The 22,927-nt window shown below is 52.0% G+C and overlaps 6 protein-coding genes across 6 annotated transcripts; 2 read left to right on the top strand and 4 right to left on the bottom strand.

The window, feature by feature from the left end:
* Positions 1–29: 29 nt before the first annotated feature.
* Positions 30–2,391, bottom strand: DBP9 (ATP-dependent DNA/RNA helicase). Its single transcript, XM_024902042.2, has 5 exons — positions 1,935–2,391; positions 1,378–1,865; positions 939–1,315; positions 494–878; positions 30–416 (listed from the first exon to the last, which is right to left on the bottom strand). The coding sequence occupies exons 1-5, from the start codon at positions 2,238–2,240 to the stop codon at positions 143–145; spliced, it is 1,830 nt and encodes a 609-aa protein (XP_024757733.1). The 5' UTR covers positions 2,241–2,391; the 3' UTR covers positions 30–142.
* Positions 2,392–4,483: 2,092 nt separating this feature from the next.
* Positions 4,484–5,954, bottom strand: TrAFT101_011836 (uncharacterized protein; the record flags this gene model as incomplete). Its single annotated transcript, XM_066129391.1, has 6 exons — positions 4,484–4,512; positions 4,581–4,614; positions 4,681–4,764; positions 4,821–4,901; positions 4,955–5,453; positions 5,881–5,954. 6 exons carry the CDS (start codon positions 5,952–5,954, stop codon positions 4,484–4,486), a joined length of 801 nt encoding a protein of 266 aa, XP_065985525.1.
* Positions 5,955–9,655: 3,701 nt separating this feature from the next.
* TrAFT101_011835 (uncharacterized protein) lies at positions 9,656–10,069 on the bottom strand (the record flags this gene model as incomplete). Its single annotated transcript, XM_066129390.1, has 1 exon — positions 9,656–10,069. The coding sequence occupies one exon, from the start codon at positions 10,067–10,069 to the stop codon at positions 9,656–9,658; it is 414 nt and encodes a 137-aa protein (XP_065985524.1).
* Positions 10,070–14,111: 4,042 nt separating this feature from the next.
* TrAFT101_011834 (uncharacterized protein) lies at positions 14,112–15,075 on the top strand (the record flags this gene model as incomplete). Its single annotated transcript, XM_024906924.2, has 2 exons — positions 14,112–14,180; positions 14,254–15,075. The coding sequence occupies 2 exons, from the start codon at positions 14,112–14,114 to the stop codon at positions 15,073–15,075; spliced, it is 891 nt and encodes a 296-aa protein (XP_024757738.2).
* A 1,882-nt stretch (positions 15,076–16,957) lies between these two features.
* TrAFT101_011833 (uncharacterized protein) lies at positions 16,958–19,196 on the top strand. The gene is made up of 5 exons (XM_024900803.2): positions 16,958–17,161; positions 17,220–17,317; positions 17,385–17,392; positions 17,507–17,614; positions 17,676–19,196. The coding sequence occupies exons 1-5, from the start codon at positions 17,012–17,014 to the stop codon at positions 19,130–19,132; spliced, it is 1,821 nt and encodes a 606-aa protein (XP_024757739.2). The 5' UTR covers positions 16,958–17,011; the 3' UTR covers positions 19,133–19,196.
* Positions 19,197–19,346: 150 nt separating this feature from the next.
* Positions 19,347–22,669, bottom strand: TrAFT101_011832 (uncharacterized protein). The gene is made up of 4 exons (XM_024910091.2): positions 21,787–22,669; positions 20,480–21,471; positions 19,810–20,403; positions 19,347–19,746 (listed from the first exon to the last, which is right to left on the bottom strand). Exons 1-4 carry the CDS (start codon positions 22,271–22,273, stop codon positions 19,537–19,539), a joined length of 2,283 nt encoding a protein of 760 aa, XP_024757740.2. The 5' UTR covers positions 22,274–22,669; the 3' UTR covers positions 19,347–19,536.
* Positions 22,670–22,927: the final 258 nt, after the last annotated feature.

The following is a 22,927-nucleotide window of genomic DNA, read 5'->3' as shown; positions in this document are numbered from 1 at the left end:
AAGACAATATATATATGTATGTATTATATGTAAATCGCATTATATACGCAGCCACTGCCGCATCGCTCCATCATCACACTCCAAAACAGAACAGAAAAAAAAGATGCCGCCATTTCACACGCTCATTCTTCCAATCTTTCCCTTATTTCGTCTTCCGTCTCGCCTTAAACGTCTTCAAGGGATCTCCCTTTCGTGTACCCACTTTCCTCTTGCCGCCGCCTTTCCTCTTGGTTCCCGCGCGTCTATCGTGCTTCTTCAGCGGCACAAAGCCAATATCCCCGGATGCAATGCCCTGTCGGCCCTCTTTAGGCAAGAGGTAGTCCGGCACGTGCTTCAGATGGGCCTGCTGTCTGGCCGTTCTTAACTCGCCGTCGTGGCGGAGGTGGTTCATCTCTGTAGGGTTCTCTTCAAAGTATCTATCCAGGGGAGAGAAAAAAATTAGCATCGTGTCCTCGCATCAATCAGCTTTTGCAAAATCATCATCAAAACTCACCTCTTCAACTTCTCGCTCTTCAGCAGCTCCTGACGCAGTTCCCTCGTCCTGGCCTCTCGGATCGCCACCTTTGTCACTGCACGCAGCGCATCGTTCATTCGGTATCTGAAAGCATCCACTTGGTCCTTGTTGAAGTCGTATGGCTTCAGCTCTTTGCCCTTCTTCGCCTGTTGCTTTGTGATTCTCGCCAAAATCTTCTCGTCATTCTCTGCGCTGGTAATGGATGTGTAGATGTGCTTTTTGTAGAGATCCTTGGGAACGACAAACGACAGCGCCATGCCCGTCCGGCCAGCTCGTGCCGTACGGCCTATTCTGTGGGTATATGACGAGGCGGATGTGGGAAGGTCAAAGTTGATCACGGCAGCGACGTTTTTAAAGTCAATGCCTACAGAAAAACAGTTAGTAAAACAACATCCAGGGTCCTGTGTGTGGTGGATATGCATACCTCGAGAAACACCATATTCAACGTCTCCCTTGGCGGCCTTCCGCTTCTTCTTGGGCCGAGACTCCTCCTTCGATTCGCCCTCGTTTTCCTCATCCTCTTGCTCTTCTTCGGCCTTTTCCTCGTTACCAAGAACCTCCTTCTCGTCAGAGGCAATGATGATGTCGTAGACGTTGCGGTTGAACTCCTCCACCACGTGGATTCTAGAGTTGACCGGCAGCTCTGAGTTAAGAATACAGCTTCGGATGCCAAACTGTTCGAAATAGAGCTTCAGGCGGTAGCATCGATCGATATCGGCGACGAAAATGATACATTTGCCTTTAACCAGCTGAAGCTTGAAGATGACGTAAATGAGCAGGAACTTTTCGTCCTCACCACACCTGTAGCCAATGTCAGTATCATATTATATGCTATAAAGCAAGGAAAAGGAATCAAAACTCACTTGGTCACCAACTGCGTAACACCCTCACCCTCCGCATCAGGCTCCTCCAAATCCAACAACTCAGGCTGCTGCTCACGGTAGAAAATCTTCTTCAAAGAATCCACCTCAGTCGTCAACGTAGCACTCATCATGGTCGTCTGGATGCTCTTGGGAATAGACCACGACAGATTCTCCAAATCCTCGCTATATCCATACGACAAGAGGAGATCGGCTTCGTCCAAGACAAGGTATGCCAGCTTGTCCAGCACCAGGGCCGACGAATTGCCGTTGACATTGTGCCAGGCTCGGGCGGGAGTAGAGATGACAATATCGGGCGAGGTCGATAACAGAGATCGCTGCACCGCATCGGTGAGCTTGTCAGTCAGCTTCACGGCGCGAACATCCTTGGCGCAGAAGGCGGAGAACAGCTCAATCGACTTGAAGACTTGGTCGGCAAGTTCTCGAGTAGGGACCAGTATCAGAGCCGTCGTGGCAGCCGCAGAATCGACCTATAGAAACAAAAAACAAAAATTTAGCACACTCTTCCGGCTTTAATGACCTCTCGTAACATAACATACACTCTTCTTCTTCAAGATGCCAGCCAGCACGGGCAGCACATACGCCGCCGTCTTGCCAGACCCAGTCTTCGCCTTGCACAGCACATCCTTTCCATCCAGCGCCAGCGGAATAGCCTTGCGCTGCACCAGCGTGGGCTTCAAGAATCCCTGCTCTGCAACGGCCTGCACCAGCCGGGCATCGAGTCCGAGGTCTGCAAACGTCGCTTCTTCAGCCGCCGCTGTCGTCGTCGCGGTCTCGCTCTGCTTCTCAGCTTCGGCCGCAGCAGCCGAGGTTGGCACGTCGTTCTCGTTGAGCTTGCGCTTCATGTTTGCCTTTTGGAATGACAATCGTTCAATTGTCAAGTGGTAGTTAGAAAAAAAAAATCTCAGAGGCTGATGGGGTTGGTATATCTGGAAACACTGCCTCTGCTTTATCGCCTTATCACTACAGAAAAGACGGAGGAAGAAAAAAAAATTCCCACGCCTTATCTTATCGCCTGAGCTCCAGTAAAAAAAGACCCCCCATAGAAAGCGAGTCCACTGCAGTAGGTGTCAATCAATGTCAACAACCCCTACAGTACAGAAGGTACCTAGCACAAATGGCCCCTAACGTTAGCGCGGGGAGGGGGTTCACGCCAAACGATCTTCCGTCGCGACGCTGAATTGCTTTTTTCCTCTACTGCTGCCGCTAGCGCTTACCTTGTAGCTTGTACCCCTTTCCGTACACGATACCTACCTAGTATTCCCTCCACCACCATCTTCCAAGCTCAAGTACCTATCACAACAAGCCTTCGATGCATCCATCCTTGGACAAGGGATGTACCTTGCCTTTTAGCTTTTGTGCTGTCCCCTTCCTCCCGCTGCATCTCGTAGGGCTGAAGCCGACATGGGGCTGGATGGTCCATCTGGGAGATCGGAAACACCCTCTACAAAGCAGTAGAGCCAAGGTCGTCGACTACGCTGGAGTGCGGCAGTCTCTCTGCTCCTAGAAGGCACGTGGCAGTGCATGCATGCTGGCACGGGGCAGAAAAACAGAAACCTCCGCAGAGATAAAGACACCATTTGCGGTATCACAGAGAAGATCCAGGTTCCAATGCCTCGTCTGCGTGCCTACCAAATCCCCAGCATCTCGCGTAACCAGTGGCCGCCGCTTCCCATCTCGTCTCCCTATTCTCTACTTGGAGACTTGGAGATACATGCCCCCCCAAGGCAGTCAGATAGATACCTGCCTAACCGGTAAGCAGGTCATGTGTAGCAGCCCCATCGCCGAATAAACCGGAGCGATGCCCCGGGATCTAGTGTCAACCACGCGCGCGTGGCGCTGCACTACCAGGTACGCAGCGACGGGGTATGCATACCAGCAATGTTTTCTCTACTTTCTACTCCTACGAGTCGCCAATGTATCGCCAAACAGGGGTAAGTGAAGCCACTAACGGCTGTACATCTAGCGGGCGTATATTCCATTGTACCGTCTGTACCGGCTGCTCAAGTACTCATCACAGGCTCCATCTGATATACACACCGCCTACTTCATACAGGTAGAGACTTCTGATACACGGACCACCGCAGGTATGTGGTTGCCAGCTGCTATTCCAAGACCCCCATTCTTACGCAACAAATCGAAATGAACTTCATATTATAGTGATAAAAATCGAATTAAGGAAAATACGAAAAAAAAAAAAAAAAAACATCTGCTTCGGGTATAGTGATCCCCTCTTATAAGCGACAGTCTTCTGCATCCCCAGCCATCAAGGCATAGGCTGCTTGCTTTATATCCTCCAGTATCTCCAGCCCGGGAAATTCATCATTGTTGGCCCCCTTGGCCTCGCCGTATATTTTCTTCTCCATCATCTCATCCCGTTGAACACCACCGCTCCCATCCACCCGGTAGGTATCGTTGTAGAAGAAAAAGAGAAAGTGATGAAATGAGAAAGGGGGGTATGAGTCAAGAGGCTAAAGGCCACGGAGCCGTATTCCCTCAAAGCAAGCACAGGCAGAGAGAAAGGACGACAAGAACCCGTCACCAACGCCAGCCAAGACCGTCCACTGATTTATTTCCCGCCCAGCAAACGCAAAAAGAAACGCACACACATATCTCTAAGCCCGGCAATGATAATAAAAAAGGGGGGAGGGCAAAAAAAAATGCAAGACCAACGAAAAGAAGGAGAAAAGAGTTGGGAGGCAAGAAGAAAAAGGGGGAGAAAAAAATAAGTAAAAATAATGACAAAAGCCGTGTTTTTGCCCATTAACGAAGTAGCGGAAAACCTGGCCGTACTCCTTACTGTTCCTTGCTTTTCTTCAGAAATCTGCATCTGCAGTTATTAACTGGAAGCCCTTGCAACACATAAAAGACCGAAAAAGAATAATAAACAAAGATGAACTGGTTTCCTCCTTCTCCATAGCGTGTTGATTTTTTTCGAAATTTTTTTTCATATTGCTCTCCGGAGCCCGTGTCCTTTCAAAGACCAAATAAAATAAAAGACGACCACTGGGTAAAAAATTACGATCGTCGAACAGCCCGGCCAGGAGCGTTGGTCAGGCTAGGGCGCTGGTGAGCAATCACGTCGAGTTCATCTCCCCTTGGGATTGCCAAAGAGATCTGTATGAGAGTTAGCGGGACCTCGATCGTTGCGGTTAACCCCTACCGGCCAAAGACTGTAAGCATACCTGGAAAATGCTCCTTCGCATACTGCTCACAGGCCTGCGGAAAGTTAGTAACCAAATTCTTCTGCCGTGTGTGTGGAAATGGAACACGAGAGGGGCGTACCTTTGCTGGTTTTCCAACTTTTTGTCCGATGACTTTCCATTTGTTGTTCTCGTACTCTTTAATAGCGTTCAACAGCGCCTGACTCTGAACAGACTGATCAATCAATGAGGCATCAACCTTGGAACCAGAACATTACTTACTTCGTCTTCGGCAAACTCAGCATAATGCATATCCTTGTACCAGTGCTTCTTCACGGAGCCCTCTGTTCTTGTGGGGAAGGTCTGTGCAAAGGATTGTTAGCCTTGCCCCATTCTTCCAGGTCCATTATACATACCTTGGCAATCTCAGCCCAGCTGTTTCCGGCATCTCGCATCTGCTTCAATCGCAGCTCCTCCTGAGGAGTCCAGGGCGTGTTGGTCCGGCTCTTCTTAGCGGGAGGAGGCACGGCAGCGGCAGCGGCGTTTGCGTCCTCGGTCGCAGCAGGCGGTGGCTGCGACGGAGGAGCGGCCTGAGGAGCGGGCGGCGTGGGCGCCGGAGGCTGACCCTGGACCGGGGGCACGGGAGGTGGAGCGGCGGCCGTGGCGGGCGAAGGGGCAGCATTTTGAGCCGGTCGCTTCCTAGGACGGGCATTAGGCGGCTGGACCGAGGGCTGCTGAGTCGGCGTCTGCTGCTGGGACGGCGGGCCATTTGGCGGCTGCTGCGATACGCTCATGGGCGGCTGGACTGGCGTTGGGTGGTGTTGCTGCTGCGCAGCCATGTTGGGCTGGGCGCCGTAGGGAAACTCCATGCGCTGCTGCTCGTTGCGACGCATATCGGCCGGGTAAGGATGGTTACTGTTCGAGGCACCCCGGTTAGCAGACTCGCTGGCGGGGGAGGGGAATCATCACGGCATGACATGGAACTATGCATGGTATAGGAAAAGGCACCCTCGAGATGGGGGCCGGGGGGTGGGAAGCGGGGAGAGGGAGAAGAGGGCACTCGCTGCGCCAGGCACAGCACAGCGGGCGAAGTTATAGAAGGTATCAACAGGAGGCAGACGGTGATACAGCATTTCGTTTGTCTGCCGGCCGGTGATGCCACGACTGGGGGAGAGGTGTAAAAATAATAAAAACAACAGAAAACAAAAGATTGGGTACAAAGCCGGGCGATCGTCGATGGCGGCGGTACAGAGGCAGCGACCCGGCCAGCGTGAGGCCCTTGGGCCATGGTCGACGGCGCATGGCGATGTATGTACCAGGAACAAGGAGATCGAGTACTTACTGCATGTCGTTGGACGGGTGGGGGGAGTTGGAGTAGACGTAGTCCGGCACGGGGCCGACTTGCCACTGCTGCATGATCTGAGGATAGCGCACACGAACAAGGTCAGTAACGATCTCGTGTCTCTTTTTAAGCTTTTCGCGGAATTAAAGAGGATTTCAGGATGTAGCAAAGAAAAAAAAAGGGCCCGCGCGTGTTTTTTTCTGCTCTCCAGACAGAGAGACTGTCGCACGCGGCGCGTCCAGGGCTCGACAAGGCTGTCGACCGCAGGACAAGAAAAAAATAAAAAATAAAAGAGGAAAATACAGAGAGGGGTTTCTGTCTGCCTGTCTGTCTGTCTCTTCTGCTGCTCAAGCACCGCTTACGCGCAGCGCACGCGTAGTCAAGCTTCGGCGGATGCCGTCAAGAACTGCAACGGCACGACGCGACGCAGGCCAAGAAGCATGAATCCGGGCACTGGCGCATCAACAATGGGAACACACGAAGCATCCCCGTCGAAGCTGGACGGACTGTTGCGAGGGCACAAGGTGAAGAAGCCGGCGAGGAGGGAGCAAGGGGGGAAGAGAGAGAGGAAGTCCTTACGGGCGAGGCAATCAATGTAGGTCAATGTTGCCTAAAGCATCCGACTTGGACAAGTCTGGCTCGGCTTTTTTTTCCTTGGTCAACCAAAGAGCAGAGCTGGGGGCCGAAAGGGTCAGGTTGCACAATTCGCCAAAGTAGTGCAAGACCACTTGGATCAACAAAGTACTTGAAACCGCGGTGGCACCGAAAAAGGTCGTGGAGGGGGGGATTGGGGAAAAAAAAGAAAAAAATATTATTTATAATAAAAAAGGTGAAGGCTTGACTGAGACGCGCGGTGGACTGATGGGTTGGGGGAGAAGGTGGCTAGCAAAGTACAAGTTTTGCAGTGGGAAAGTAAGTTGCGTCTGTCGTGGTGGTGGGGGCAGCAAAAAGCGTTGGTTAGGGGCAGATCCGAAGCCGAGGCGACGGTGGGCTTGGGTTACTATTGTGACGGGTGCGGACGGCGAATTGACAACGAGCCAAGAGGGATTAATTGGGCTGGCAATAAGAGGGAACGGGAGCGAATTGGGGGGGTCAATAATTCGAGTCTGCGTGGACGAGACTCGGCGTGAGGATGGATGGATGTGCTGACAAGGCTCAGCTTAGCTCTGTGCCAATCCCAGCTGCTGGCTGGGCGGTTGGCTTTGGCCTGACTTGGCTTGGCCTGGCCTTGACTCGACCTGAAGTGAAGAGGCCGGGTGGGAGTGACAAGAGGGTGGCCAATGATGATGGGGATGGTGGAGGGAAGTACAGACACGCGGATAGATGGAGAGGCAGGTAGGCAGACAGACAGACAGACAGACAGTAGACAGTAGCAAACAAGAAAAAATTGAGAAAAAAAATTGAGAAAAAAAGAAGCAGCATCAACGTACGACGGATGTTGGTTGGCGCGGCGCTGGGAGCGGCAGGGCGAATGATGCAGTGGTACTGCCCGGTACTCCGGAGAGAGAGCTGTGAAGACGCGGATCGGCCAGGGTTTGGTCTTGGACGGATAAGTAAGTGCAAAATAGTCGTTCGCCGTGTGTTGGAGTGGCGGCAGTATCAGAGGCAAGGTGGTAATACTACTGGACGAGCAGCAGATGCGTGGGATGCGGAAAGCGTGTGCGACTGGAGCAGGTGAGCGTAGCGGGAGTCAGCCTGCAATGGCGTGTAGCCTGTACAGTACGTAAGTCGCCCCAGTGGGTGTTTTTCGGCGGACACGCAACGCAACGCACGCACGCACGCAGCTCGTTACGCACGCGATATGCCTCGTCTGCTCGTGTCGGCACTCTGCAGCTCAGGTCGCAGCAAACAAGTCGGTCGTTGCGAGAGAAGCTGTTCCAGGCTGTGGATCCGCGGCCCAGACGTGCAGCGCAAGCTTGCGATGGCCAGGTCAGGCTGAGGTTCAGGTTCTCGCAAAGTCCCAAGCTCGGGGGTGGAAGATCGAGCAGTACTTGGAGCCCAAGTAACTCGGTTGGGTTTTTTTCTTTTTTTTTTCTGGGGGGGAGAAGTAGATGTTTTGGCCTGGGACTGCGACTGGGTCGGGTCTGTTTTGGGGAGGGAGAAGGGAGAAGGGCGGCTGGAGAGCAAAAGAGAAGAAAAGCCTGGGTCTGTGGGTGGGAGGGGTCCACTGACGACGTGCAGGCGCACTTGTTGCGGTACTTGGCTGCTGCGGCTCGTCTTACAATCGTGAGCTGCGAGCCGAGGGGCGTGCAAGTACCGGTACTGCCTTGCTGTGGCGCGATGGACGCCGGGGCGCAGGGAGGGGCGTGACAGTGCATCACGCACATTTCCAGAGCCATACTCGCACGGCCAGCTTCAGGCATCGCGTTGCACAGCATACAGTGCCCGGTTTCAGACACCAACGGTGGGCTGCCTTGTCGCAGCTCGCACGGGAAACCGCAGCAGGTTGCGGCGAAGCACGGGCCCAGCGCCTGCCCTCCCATGGCTCCTGCTCGGCAACGCACGGGTACGGGCTACAGGACACGAGAGTACAAGGACGCGATGCTAGTTGGCAGGCAGTCCGTAGGTATACGGTACACAGCACCCAATACGTCCACGAGTGACATACATAAGGTACCTACCAACTATACCTTTAGTCCATACATCATTCATGCAGCTCCAGAGCTCTAAGATACTAGCACCAAACAAATCTACAGGGAACTGCTCACCTTGAAGACAGACAAGCAGAGAGTCTAGGCGCGGGCTCCGGAAAGCCAGCTCGTACCGGTTCTTCCCTCTCGTACCCGTCCCTTCCGACATGCTCTCGTACTTGCACGTACCTGTACTAGCGGCCCTGCTGCTGGTCTCGCACAGTCACAGTTACAGTCAGAAGTGAGCAGCACCTGCATACGGTGAGGAGCCAACTTCCGATAAAAGAAATTGGAACATGAGCGCAGCAGCTGTTGGGAACTGCTGGGGCACGTGCGCCGGCCAATCAACGGTTGAGAACGCCTACGCGTTGGCTCCTGCAAATTGGGCTGCGCACCTTCCGCTCCAGCCACTCATTTCGTCGTGCAGCCAATGGGCGGGTCGGGGCCACAAATTGGATGCGTTCATGTGTAATGGAGCGATGAGCGCTGTGCAAGGAGCGGCGGGCGGGTGCAGGGCCAAGGTACGTGTATGCGGTACCTTTGACGGGAGTACAGGGCGTTGCATCCAGGCGTGCACAAGGTACGAGGGACTTGTAATTCCACCCGATCCATCCCTCTCCAACTTGGGCTCTACGAAGCTTAGCAGCATTAGTGGCTGTTGTACAAACATGTTGAAGTACCAGCTACGGAGTATACAGGCCGTTATTGCCGCAGGAGGCAGGTAAGAAGAAGGCAACGGTGACACAAATTGCAAAGTAGCAGTCATTGATTATTGGAGATTAACTGCTAAAGGCAGCAACTTTACAGTAGAGATTCAGTTCAATATTCCCTGCAAATTCCCAAAGTTTGAGACTATGGCTTGTCGTATTCGGCAGCGATGGGCAAAGAACTGCGCCATCCGTACCAGATACTTTGCACTGCCCATTTTAGTAAGAGGAAAGAAATACCTGCCTGGATACGATACGACATTCGCAGCAGCTTCTTTCTTGCCTTCTTTCTATTTTTATTTTCAAGGAAATTAAGAAGATTCACAATCCCCGTAATTGGCGCAACTCGCAGGTGATCAACCCGTCCGAACAGCCTCTTCTTGTATTCATCTCATTTCACAATATCCCTTCTATATTACCTACTCTCCCGCTGCTCGCTTAGGCTACCAAGGCTGTCCCTGTCCCCAGATGAAGGGCACGGCCAAAAAGCGGAGACTGCGGCGATTGCGTGGAATTGGTTGGTCGCCGGTGGTTGGCCGCACTCTTGCCATGCCATGCCATATGCCATGCGTCAACAAGCAACGCTCCGGTGATGTGATACGCGATGGGCGATGGCCTCGCTCCGGGGAACCTGGGAATGGCAGGCAGCCAGCCTTCTGCCCTTCTGCGCACAGCCTTGCGTGGAGTCGGCCCTTGTGCGAGCTGCCAGCAGCAGCCCCGACTTGCTCCAGCACCGCAGGATCCACGGCATTTAGGTTGGGAGTCACAGCAAACAACAGAAACAGTTGACAACACATCGATACCGCGCCGTGACGAGCACCCTGTGCTGCCAATCTTCCAGAATGCGCCCATCCCGCCCAACCCCTGCAGCGCCGCCGTCTATGCTTGCGCGAACTGCAAATCGCCATGGCATACCTCGTCGCCATGTACTCGATACCTTTGGCTGGGCTGGAGAGGCTAGGGCCGCATCGCTGGCCACGTCCGCGGCTCCACCTTGTACATGCCTTGTCCAGATCTAGGTGTCTCGACCTCATCAGGAGCTTGGGGTGACTTGTGGCGATTGTACCTCGCCCTTGGGTGGAGGACGCGAGTCTTTTGGCAGTTAATGTGGCTACGTTTGCATGGGAATAAAATCCGATTCGTTCTAGGGAGATCAAGGCGTTCGATTCATTCCATGGGTTCATCGTGCTGGAAGGCGACGGGACTGGCAGGACGGAGCGGCAGTGATACCTTGCACAGTTCTGCCACCCGAGCTCGGTACTAACAACTCACCCGTAGTCTTGTCCCTGATATACGGGCCTTTACGCACCCCATCGACTCCGTAGAGCCAACCAAGCAAGGTACAGAGCGAGCGAGCAGATGAATCTCCCAATCTCCGCATTTACAATAATACGTCCACCGGGGACCATGTGTGCATCCATCTTTAATTCCAGCAGGCCTCTGGGGTACACTTAGGCAGTCAGATGCTATAGGCAAAGGCATTTACCCGGAGACGTGCTCCAATTGCCGTTATGAGCAGCGTACAGTAGAATACAAGACAAGTTTGGAGAGAAATGCCCCCCCCCCAGCCAATGCCAATGCAATACGGGATGCAGGTGCGGATGCAAATGCAGCATCTATGCAATCAATATTGACCTTTGCAACATTCTCGCCTGATGAATGCTTCAGCTTACAAGCAATTATAGGGTAGGCTACTGCACATGAGAGCGCTTTAGGCAAAGTATAAATCGAGCTGCCTTATCAAATGGAGCATCGCCAAGAGGGCACTCTGCCAAATGCCCAACAAGGCATGGCATGGGCGATATCGCTTACTTTGAACAGTTGTCGGCCAATCCAAGTGGCTGAGCGGAACATACGAAAAGACATGCAGATGCTCTAGTATCTCAGATATGAGGAGATGGAGCGTTCCTCTTGCGTTATTGGACACAGCCCAGCAGATGCTAGGGGCGGCTGGTGTGATTAATCATATCGAGCGTGTCGCTGAGCGGCGGATTCCAGCGCACGCCGCGCCGAGCCGGCCTGCCTGATTCATGAGCTGCTCAGTTTTGCTCCTATCGCGTCTGCTTGGCTGATATCTGCCCGTCTATCCGCATCCTGCTAGGCAGTGCTATCCATGAAAGGGGAGCCATGCCTGGCAAAGATCTACAAGACGTCGAAAGGGTGCACTATCCGCTGGAAAGAACATGGCCAGCCGGAGAAGCCAGCCGAGATGCACTCCCCTAAATGGGCCATTTCGTTACTTATTACTTCCATGTGACGTATAGTTTCTTTGTAGATATTGCATAAACTTTCACAATATGACATTGTACCAGCACAAATACCCGCCACGGCAGGAAGAAGAAAAAAAAAAGAGAACAGGAAGAGAAGAGAAGTGATCTTCCTCATGAGTAAAGCGGAAATCGAAGAGGAGATGAAATCCAGAAAAAGCAGTCGATCGAACGTGCTTGTCGTACGATTTCGGGCGATTTTGTGCGTCTACTCATTAGCCACGCGCGGCAAGCCGGAGGATCCCCTGCCAGCTTTCCAATAGAAGAAACTTGAGAAATTGGCTGTATGGAAATGAATTGCACCCGCTTTTCTCCAGATTATCCCGGGCATAATAGGCAACGATACGGAGAACGAGCGAGACAAGACAGCAGTTGGCATGAATACGTGTATACTCTGTCCTTGTCTCGAACAGCAGCCCTACTCCATGATAACGGTGGCCGGGTGGGTAGGCCATACTATGTACATGTTTCGAACACATGGCGCTATCCATATCAAGCCAAGTGAGTGTGAGCAAGTAAAGTTGACAACCAGCATGGAAATAGTCTTTTCCGGGGCAAGGGTTGAGTTTGACGTGAACATGTTTGGTTCGTGAACGTCTATGCTCGGGAGAGGAGCAACCCGTATGGCTGATGCTACATTTATCCACCCCGGCAGTTTCTCATTTGTTTCCCTCTCTCTTCTCTTCCTTATGCGCCAGAAACAACTCCCACAAACCGAACAACGCAAGCGCTCGCTGGCGTGAAACAGAAACCGGGCCAGGCGCTAACAACTGGAAGGCTGATACTCACATGAGGAGCGCCAGTCGTCGTTAGCGCGTTTCGAGCACAGGTTGAAACGCGGCTGCACCAAGGCCCGGCGGCCAACTCTGAAGCATGAAGCAGGGCGGCTACCGGAATGAGAAACGAAATCGATAGGCGAGAAGGGGAACGGCAGCCTCTGCCTGTTTATACAATTTTCTCTTGCTGCCTTTTGGCGTAACATTTCCTTGGCTGTAGGAGTTTGCATTCAAAGGTTTGGTCGTGATGCGAAGACCAATGGGTTATAGGCAGAAAGGGCAGACGAGTAATTATACGCAGTATTTGAGGATACTTTTATCCTCAGCACATTCAATCCTGGCTAGGCGGATAATTTATCATACTCACGTATACCAAGAGCAACTGAGCTAACTGGGCCGAGGCCTGTTAAATCGCGGATCCCAGTTCGTATCGCCACCCAATTGCGTCTGCTCTTGCTCTACCTCCCACCCATTTTAGTATTGTTTACCTCTCTTTCTCTTGTTTTACTTACTTCAATATAGCGGAACAAGGGGTCAGCCGGCCTTCAAGAAACGGTCTCCCTGTTTCGACAAGGGAAACGGTCTTCAAACAGCGACGCCTACCTCCTTGCATTATGATCTCCTACAACGGCACAGACGATCGTTACGAATCAAACTCGGGTCCGAGCTTCGTCCAAGCCTAGGAGAAGGCTGGGTGAAGAAGGAAAAACAAGGCCAACGCTCTATCTAGATGGAAGCATTTCTTCTGTGGCTTGGCTGATGACAATTGAGATTTCAGAGTTGGACTAGTTGGAGTAAACAGACAAGTCGAGTTGGAATGCCAATTGCTTCTCTTTTCTTTTCGTTCACTGTTGGGTGGAGAGCAATCTAACGGGTGGCATAATCTATCTACAGATGACGACTAACACAGCTCGCCTACCAAGCAAACAATCTTCATCCAAGCTGCACTGCCCCGCATATCGAACAGCACTACTATATCGGAATCCAAACACGCCGTTTGCTCAAGTGCCAGAGGTGCATGAATGTTTGAAGTGCGTTTCTTAGTGCCGTCCCGAGACCCTGCCTGACCGGGGCTGCATAAGAAACAATGCCTAGGAGACCCCTTCCACTGGACAGATCAGAGGCCAGAACGTTATGCTTATGTTGGAATCTGTTACAGGACTCCCCAAAAGTGTCACAGGCTACTCAGATCTCACAGAGCCGGACCAGGGACCCCTGTTCAAGGCGCCAGAGCCGCCAGGGCAAGTCTGTTTCGTGGGGACCACAAAGAAGGCTAACGAGCCAGCAAGGAAGTTGTACCATGGTTATGCGCGCAGGTTAAGCTCACAAGCATGAGCAGGTTTTAATATTTGCTCAATCCCCCCTCGTCCGTCCGTTTCCCTCTTCCTCTTTTCTGTTGTTGAGTTAATGGTTTTTTTTTTATTTGGTTGCATCCCTCGGCGTTCGGGTCAACATCTTTTCGCTTCTTCTAGCCCAATTTTTATTCCAACTATATTCTAATTTTGTTCTTTGTGGCTGGTTCACAAAGTTCATTCATTCTTTCATTTGCTTTTGACTAGCTTGGTACTGGGCGCCATTGGTTCGGGATACCCCATACTCTTATCCATATACCGGGTTAATCTGAGGCGAATTTCCTTTGGAATCTGATAAAATTTCATTTTCACTTTTGCCATTTCCTTTTTTTTTTAAGAAAAAAGTTTGCATCAAATCCGGTCGGTTGTATACTGCTACGACGTGGGTCGGGATCATTACGGGGCAGAGCTTTTGGCTTGGTATAAGGCGGCCGCAATACCCTTCTCGCATCTTGGAAGCAACAATATCTCAGTCACAATAACACCTCAGTTACAATCAATGTCATCAACAATGTCTTCCGCAAACCGAAAAATGACTCGTGGAGGACGCGCATGGAGTGAACAAGAGGTAAAATGAAGCCATCAATGTCATACAAACTGGAAAGTGGCAAGAAGCTAACTTTATGTCATTAATACTTTAGGATGCGTTCCTCATGCAGACTCGTGAAAACAAGATGCCGTACAAGCAGATTGCCCATCAACTTCACAAAACAGAGCTGGCTTGTCGGCTGCATTTTCACCAGCTAGTCCGCAACAGTGCTCGTGGTCGCCGAAACCGAGGCTCGGTGTCTTCCATGTCAGATCTCTCGCCTGAAATGGATGCCGCAGGGCCCTCTTCTTCAGCTTTCCGCAGAAGACGGGTACCACACAAAAGGACTGAGAGTGACAGCTCGATGTCGACTATATCTAGCCGCGAATACTACCTTCCCAGGATCACGGAGTCCGGTGGCGACCCTGCTAGACAGCACATCATCCTGCCGCGGCCCGCAGCCATGACTGATGACCCTGCGTACACCACCAACCGAACAGCATGGCGTCCTCACAGCGTGGCCGAGGAATTTGCCCCCTTTCACGACCATCATTCCCATCATTACCATCACAGAACACCATCTCTGCCACCTCAAAGAGAGATGGTGCCTCTCCCTTTGCCGTCGACTGCGGCTGACATGCCGGTGCAAGTCGACCTCCCGCGCCTCCATGCCATCTATGACGCTCACCGTGGCGCCTTCTGGAACCACATTGCGAGCGAGTATGGCTACAACACGTCCCCGGAGACGCTAGAGGATGCGTGGAGGACTGGTGTATATAACGGCGTGCAGCACTATCCTTATCCTTCCTTTAATCGTCCCATGACACCAGTGAGTAGTCCTGAGGTCGAGAGGAGGCACCATAGCGTGGATCGGACGAGAATTTCGTCAATCATATCCGGGGATGATGACGCTTCTCATGCTGATAGACGATAAAAAGAACAAGAGAGAAATAAATAAATAAAGAATACAAAAAAAAAAAAAAAAAGTGGTAGGGGAGGTTTTTTTTTTCTTTTGCGAAGAGCCAGTTTACTATTTACTAATTTTTTCCTCCCTTTTCATGAAGAGATGCGACCTTTGATGCGACTTTTTTTTTTTTTTTGGTTTTTTGACACAAATTATGTTTGATACGGTTAATTCCATCATGTATCTCTCGTTTTTGAGGCGATGCTATTAGTTGGAATGCAACACCCGGAGAAACTTTATTCTACATTTTTTTATCTCTTATTTCCTTTTACCTTTTTTACAACGGAGTTTGGGTTGGTTTGGCCTGCTCTGGAAAGACGCGGCTCCGTAGACAATACGGCGGAGAGTAAAACAGAGGATTGAAAGGATGGAGTTTTGGGCTTTGTTTGATTATTTTATCAAAGTTTCCTTAGAAGTAAAAGTACCTTTTTATCAACCTTTTTCTTTAATTCACGTGATTATCTGATATTGAATATCTTAGTATCTTGAATGTTGTAGAAGAAGAGAGCTAGAGAAGATTGCTAGTTTGAAGGACTATAAAGAAGGAGAATTTTTTACTGAAATACCTCAGAAATAAAATTCTCTTCTTCCCATTCCAACAAGTTTTTTTTTTTTTTTTTTTTTTTTTTTACTTATTTATGTTCCAAAGTGATTATTTGATTGCGAGCGTGTTACTGCAAAGGCGCAATTTGCATTTTTTGGGTTCCAAAGTATATCTGCATAGGGTAGGCTACTACTAGTAGGTAATACAGCACCACGACAGACTCGCTAGCTTCGTAGCATTTTCGCCTGGTAAAAAGTTATAAATCAGGGTTCCTTCAACGTGGCTGTGGAGACCAAAAATCGACGAGCTTAATTTCGATCCCTGGTATCTATATATACTATCTGCAAATACAAGCATTTTCTGGATAAAATCTTAGTCTCGTCGATAAATTTCCATGTATCAACCAACCCCCTTTACCTCGTGGCGTTCTACGGGGGTGCAGACAGAGTATTACCAAGGTAAATAGTCCCCTAACCCCCCAAAGAAAGACATGAGTAAAACCAGCGCCATGATTCGGGGACGCTCCGAAAGGACCCCGCAAAAAAAGTTTCGAGTCCGCTCGCACTACCGCTATTAGGCTGAGTTGAGTTGTATGGAGAAAAACGATGACGGAGGGGCGGGCAGTGGGTTGCGGAGGAGCTGGTGGAGCTCTCGGAGCTGGGAGACGAATGATGGAGAGGTGAGGGGGAGGGAAGCTGAAGCTGTGATGCTTCTTTTGCTTTGTTCTTTGTTCTTTTCTGATTGTCTCTCGTTTCTACGTTGAATTCGGCACGGACTAAGATTTTTCACTGACAAGTCTACTTAGCAAGGTATATAACTCAATCTCCTTGTTGTTCTATCCCCGGTGTAAGCTGTGCCGATCCCCAGCTTTTGCTGCAAAAGCATGAGCTCATTCCATCATCCGGGCTTCCACCACACACCCCCTTCAATTGCCGCTTCCAAGCCTCAATTGCCGCCGCATCGGACAGTTGATGTGACGAAGAAAGGGGGGGAGTTCCAGTTAAGCTTAGCTGCGTCAGTCTCCGGAATCGCTCGAGATACCTAGGCAAATCATTCTCTTTTTTTGATTTTCAACCGGGTGATTTGATAATTATACTAGGAGGGAGCGCGCTCTGCCAAGCATGGAGCTTCTCGACGATGTGGGGTTGCTGCTGCTGCAGAGGGGGGGGGGAGAAGATCATGAGCTGGTGACCTTTTTATAAATGAGCTTTTCTCCTGGTGACTGCTTTGCCCTTTTTTGCTTTTTTTTAAAACAACATTGAATGATGCAGAGAGCACATCATAGCTGATACTATTATAAAAGGATATATATATATATATATTTGCAGGCCCAAAAAATAAAAGAAGAAGTGCATTCGGACAATGGCTTCGCAGACATCTGGCACTGCCGAGCCGGCACACGACCCCAAGTCGTCGAGCGACTACATCCAGTTCAAGTGTCTCCCCCCGGGAGGAGCGCTGAATCGCTGGTCCGCGGGCCTTACCAGAGACCATGACTTTCCCGGAGCTCAGGTGTGTTGGAATATGATTGGAATAAACCAATCTATAGCTGACGTGGTTGGTGGAACAGGCCATGCTTTACGGAGCTGGAGTCCCGGATAGGGATACGATGAAGAAGGCGCCGCAGGTTGGCATTGCGAGCGTATGGTGGGAGGGCAATCCGTGCAAGTATGGAATATGCCATCATTTTATACAAAGTATCAATTATTTTGAAGGCTAACTCTGAGTATCATAGCACACACTGTGAGTGCTTGGCTTTGACGACTATTTCACATCACCCTGAGATGGATATAAAAGAGCACCAAGCATGCATTGCCTCTTTGTATTAACCAGCTAACTAATACGCTCCTACGATAGTGCTCGAATTCGGCCAAATCGTCAAACGGTCCGTCGAGAAACAAGGCATGCTCGGCTGGCAATTCAACACCGTCGGTGTATCAGACGCCATCACCATGGGCGGCGACGGTTCGTCCTTTCATACCAACAAATCCCCATCAAACGCCTTATCAATCTAATAAGCTCCCAGGCATGCGCTTCTCCCTCCAAACCCGTGAAATCATCGCCGACTCCATCGAATCCGTCACCTGCGCCCAGCACCACGATGCAAACATCTCCATCCCCGGCTGCGACAAGAACATGCCCGGCGTCGTCATGGCCGCCGCGCGCCACAACCGGCCCTTCATCATGATCTACGGAGGCACCATCCGAAAGGGACATTCCAGCCTGCTGGAGAGGCAGATCAACATTTCCACCTGCTACGAGGCGTCCGGCGCGTACGCCTACGGCTCGCTCAAGGCCAAGAACAACCCCGACGCCCCTGGACGCTCCAGCTCCGACGTCATGGACGACATTGAGCGCCATGCTTGTCCCGGAGCGGGTGCCTGCGGAGGCATGTACACGGCAAACACCATGGCCACGGCAATCGAAGCAATGGGCCTCACTCTGCCCGGCTCATCCTCGTACCCAGCCGTCTCACCGGAAAAGTCGCGTGAGTGCGAGCGTGTCGCCGAGGTCATCAAGGTCACCATGGAAAAGGACATTCGTCCCCGCGACATCATGACACGCGCAGCTTTCGAAAACGCCCTCGTCCTGACCATGATCCTCGGCGGCTCAACAAATGGTGTCTTGCACTTCCTTGCCATGGCCAACACCGCCGGCGTGCCTCTCTCTCTGGACGATATTCAGCGAACAAGTGACCGTACGCCCTTCCTAGCGGATCTCGCCCCCAGCGGAAAGTATCTCATGGAGGACCTGTACAAGGTCGGCGGAACGCCCTCTGTGCTCAAGATGCTCATCGCCAAGGGCCTCATTGACGGATCCATCCTCACCGTCACCGGCAAAACTCTCGCCGAGAACGTCGCAGACTGGCCTTCCCTCGACCCCGGCCAGCAAATCATCCGCCCACTCGAGGATCCCATCAAGTCCAGCGGCCACATCCGCATCCTAAAGGGCAACTTCGCGCCCGGTGGCGCAGTGGCCAAGATCACCGGCAAGGAGGGCCTCTCCTTTACCGGCAAGGCCCGCGTGTTCAACAAAGAGCACGAGCTCAACACTGCCCTGACAAAGGGCCAAATCAAGCGCGACGATGGCAACCTCGTGCTGATTGTGCGATACGAGGGACCCAAGGGCGGTCCCGGCATGCCGGAGCAGCTCCGCGCTTCGGCTATTATCATGGGTGCGGGTTTGAGCAACGTGGCGCTCGTAACGGACGGTCGGTATAGCGGTGCCTCTCACGGATTTATCGTAGGCCACGTAGTGCCTGAGGCAGCAGTAGGAGGGCCGATTGCGTTGGTCCAGGACGGAGATGAAGTAACGATCGATGCCGTCTCGAACAGGATCGATGTTGCCATATCGGATGAGGAGATGGAAGAGCGAAGGAAGAAGTGGACACCGCCGGAACCAAAGATTAAGAGAGGAGTGCTGGCCAAGTATGCACGGTTGGTAGGCGATGCGAGCCACGGAGCTGTAACAGACGGATGGTAAGGGTGTTCACTCTGTTTGTGTTAAACAACTTGTATCAACAGAGATATGATAAAAAATGCAATGCGTAAGACAGTTCGCTTTATGATAGTATGACAAAAGATGAGAATCATAATGACCATTCGCCCGCTCCGTTGTGAGAAGTAAAAGGGGGAAGAAGGGGGCTAATGTTCTTCAAGCTCGTACATAAACAAGAGCAAACAAGGGAAAGTAAAAGAAAAAAAAAAAAAAGAAATCGAAGGGTATCGTGCCTCGACTGCTGCTTTCTCTAAACCCAATCAATCAATCAACCCAGTCTCATGAAACTTGACACATCGCTGCCCCCCCCCTTGCTATCCTATATCAACGCATGGACACATATATACATATAAACATGCTCGTCTCCCCAAGTCACAGATGTATCGCGTTTAATCGCCCAGAGGCATACCCTCCAGAGCGTCCAATAGGCGACGCCAGTTATCCGCCAGCATCTCCGCATATTTGACGCGCTCGCCAGCCCAGTCTTGGTTCCATCTGCTGACGTGGTACTGGGTTGACTGAAAGGTGATGAGCTCGTCTCGGAGGCATTCCTTGACGAAGATGGAGCGGTTGTGCTGCTGCACAATGGACTCCTTATCCTGTTTTGTGCATGTTAGCTCTGGTAGCAAACGAAAAGATCACGTAAATGACATCAAACGTACCTTGATGATGGCCTCTGCCACCCTTTCAATCTCCCCCGGCTTGACGAGGCCCTCTGGCTTGGACCGCAAGTTGGCCAGCTTGGTCTCATTAGCCTGTATTCTCTTTTCCAGATATGGGATGTTGTCCTTGTCCAATCGCTCCCTTCGATCGAATAGCTCGCGGAGGCTGACCAAAGCATCACGCTGTCGCTTCAGATCCTCAAGCACCCCTTCATCCCATCCCCGGCTCTCATCCTCGAGTAAGCTTTGGCAAGTACGCAAATGCTTGCTCATGGCTGTCAAACCGTCGTTGAGCAGCGGAACTTCGCTCGTATCGGTGGCGTAAGTATCTGCTGAGGCTTCCGTGAGCGAAATGAGCGACATGGCAACCCGTGCATGATCTGCCGCGACTCCTTCTGTTCTTTTGACGAGACGGTCCATGATGTTACAGGAAGTGATGTACAGCTCGGAAGAACGACGAACTCCGTTGCTTGTTCGGGTGAACAGATCCTCGATGGTGGGCGGGAGTGAATCTTCCAAACCAGGGGGCAGCGCCCGATCGGTGAATTCGTCTTGGACAGAAATAGTTGCTTGCTTTCTCCAAACGGCGAGTTCCTGTATTTGGTTAGCAAATCTATTACTACACCACCTTTCCTTCCTTACTACTCAGGATAAAAATTGGGAGGCTTACTGTAGGAACTGTCAAAAACATGACGACTAGCTGCTCTTGGCTAAGCACCGGATGCCGTACGAGGGCGTTTAGGAACCTAGCCAGACCTCGTCGTCGTTTTTCGATAAAGGCGCCGTCGTTGGACAGATGATTGCCATTGACAGCTACACGCTTGGGCGGCAGCAGTGGCAGCATCCTGAACGGATATCTCTTGTGCAAGCAATCCAACAGCCAGACAAAGTCGCTGTACCGGCGAACGACTTTGCTCCCTCGGCGCTGGCTCGTAACCTCGTAGTTGTGATGCTGAAACATGAAGATACCCTCCTTTCCAGGCATGAGCGTTACGACGACGTTTTCCTCCGCGCTGTTTCCTACGCGGCCGCCCAAGCTTCGGGGCGGCGCCTGCGGACCCCCAGACACTGCACCAGCGCCGTCTGCTCCAAATAGGTTCTGCATAGTGGGCATCGGTGGGTTCTGAACCTGAGGAGGCATATCATTAAAGCCACCACCAGAAGGTGAACTGCTGTAGAAGCCACCTCCCCAGCCGCCTGGGCCGGACAAAGAGCTGCTCGAGACTTGCCTGGGGCGGTTGGGCGGGCGAGTTGACTCGGGCGGCGGGGCACTGTAATGGTTTGTAGGACGTGACTCGAACGATGGAGGCGCATTCTGGTTGAAATCGTGATTGTTTCCATTGACCGCAGGGGCGTGATTCTCTGATCCATGTGAGCGGGAATGGGAGTGGCCCTTGTGCAAGTCTGGCGTGTTCCACGGATCGTCTTCGGGGTCAACCATGGCTGGTCTGGCTAGGACGTTTGAAGGGGGCGGCGGAAGCTCGGGCTCGGGTTGTGGTTCCGGGAGATGTTGTGGCTGAGGCTGGGGTTGAGGCTCGGGCTTATATGGCTCGGGCTCTGTCTCATGTTTGGAAGGGACCTGTGGTGGTTTCGCCGCAAGTTCCGTAATAGGAGGCATGACAACTTCGGCGGTTAGTCCTGGTAAGTTGGGCTGAGGTATGTCTGATTAAGAGGACGAAACGTTAGCTGGCTGCCCAGTATGGAAAGAGAGAAGAAAAGAGAGGCCGTGTTAGTGGAGATTAGTTGTTGGAGGATACATCAGATCAGGTGGCGACCACCAATCGGTCTCTGATTGGTTTTGACGTGAGGCGCGACTAAATCGCAGTTGACGATACGGCTCGAGAGCCGAGGCAACTTGCTTGATATTGAAAAGGTCTCCATGAAGTAATGCCCCAGTATAGAGTGACGCATATTCACGACGAATATGGGACGGAAAAGAGCAAACAAAAGCCGTGTATAAGGGTGCTTTCAACTCACTTCTTCGTCGTTCATCAACTCCGTCGAGGCTGATGATGTCGCCCTCTTGCGCCAGGCCAATCAGCGCGAGAACCACGTTGAACTCGTTGCGCGACAATAAAACGTCGGACCCTTGGCCGGGAGCCACCAGCGCCATGATGCGCGCCTGGGCATCGGCATCCAGCCGAGCCACGGCGAACAGCTTGGCGATGCCAGCAGCTGTGACCTGGCCATCTCGGCCATCCTCGCCCACCACGGCATCAAATGCCCCGATGTAGCTCTCGGGCACGTCCGACGCCGGCAGCAGGTTGCGGATCATCTCAGACCGGCTGCGTTGCTTCCGCGGCGTGGGCATGTCCCAGGGCGAAGAGGCGCCGCTGTTGTCGTCGAAGAGGCTGGAGGAATTGCGGCCAGACGCCGGTTCGTCATCGAAAAGACCGCCTCGATGGCTCGGCGGCGAGCCCAGGGCTGGGCCATTGTCGGTGGGCTCGTCTCCAAAGAGCGACATGCTGCGATGGCCGGGGCCGAGGATGAATTACGAAGCTCGCGGTATTTCTCTTTGGACAGGCGGGAAGGGAAGAAGAACGAGAAGCCAGACAGCAAGAGAAGCGAGGGTTTGTTGCGGCCGCGGGGTTGCGAGCGTCGGAGAGAGGCGAGGTTGGTTGTCGCAGTATTAATGATGAAGCAAGGTTGGTTAGCCGGGCTGGCCTAGTGTTGCGTTGCGTCTTCCCTTAGCTCGCGACTGCGTAATGGCGCCGCTGTAGCGCCCTGCTGGCTGGCTGGAGGACGGCGAGATGGGTCCAAGGGAGGAACACACAATGCCAGCTGACGTAGCAATTAATAATGACAATGATGATGAAGATAATGAGAGAGCGGGAGACAAGAAAAGAATCAACGAGATTATAAAAACTGTAATTAAAAGGGAGAAGAGAAAAATCCATCTCCAACCCGCAGACATACGGTGTGAGACGCCGAGTGTAGTAGGTGCATTGTATAGATAGCCGTTGGTGCATGGCCCCGTCGCATCTGCAGGGCAGATACGCGATGGAACAGCGTTGACCATATCTAGGAATGAAGTGCAATACAGTACAGCACGAATCCTATGCATCAAGATGCTCTGTTTCTTATGAAAACGGTGAAAGGTGCAAGATATTCTGAATGC

The sequence above is a fragment of the Trichoderma asperellum genome, chromosome 7, assembly GCF_020647865.1.
Source record: "Trichoderma asperellum chromosome 7, complete sequence".
Classification (NCBI taxonomy): Eukaryota; Fungi; Ascomycota; class Sordariomycetes; order Hypocreales; family Hypocreaceae; genus Trichoderma; species Trichoderma asperellum.
This window is presented reverse-complemented; position numbering and strand designations above follow the sequence as displayed.

Excerpts from the sequence above, each read along its gene's own strand:
- TrAFT101_011833 (XM_024900803.2), top strand. The coding sequence starts at position 17,012 with ATGGCTTCGCAGACATCTGGCACTGCCGAGCCGGCACACGACCCCAAG. Across the intron at positions 17,162-17,219 it reads ATGACTTTCCCGGAGCTCAG|GCCATGCTTTACGGAGCTGG; the intron begins GTGTGTTGGAAT and ends TTGGTGGAACAG. Across the intron at positions 17,615-17,675 it reads CATCACCATGGGCGGCGACG|GCATGCGCTTCTCCCTCCAA; the intron begins GTTCGTCCTTTC and ends ATAAGCTCCCAG.
- TrAFT101_011832 (XM_024910091.2), bottom strand. The coding sequence starts at position 22,273 with ATGTCGCTCTTTGGAGACGAGCCCACCGACAATGGCCCAGCCCTGGGC. Across the intron at positions 21,472-21,786 it reads AGTTGATGAACGACGAAGAA|ACATACCTCAGCCCAACTTA; the intron begins GTGAGTTGAAAG and ends CCTCTTAATCAG. Across the intron at positions 20,404-20,479 it reads TGTTTTTGACAGTTCCTACA|GAACTCGCCGTTTGGAGAAA; the intron begins GTAAGCCTCCCA and ends AACCAAATACAG.
- DBP9 (XM_024902042.2), bottom strand. The coding sequence starts at position 2,240 with ATGAAGCGCAAGCTCAACGAGAACGACGTGCCAACCTCGGCTGCTGCG. Across the intron at positions 879-938 it reads TGAATATGGTGTTTCTCGAG|GCATTGACTTTAAAAACGTC; the intron begins GTATGCATATCC and ends GTTTTTCTGTAG. Across the intron at positions 417-493 it reads AAGAGCGAGAAGTTGAAGAG|ATACTTTGAAGAGAACCCTA; the intron begins GTGAGTTTTGAT and ends TCCCCTGGATAG.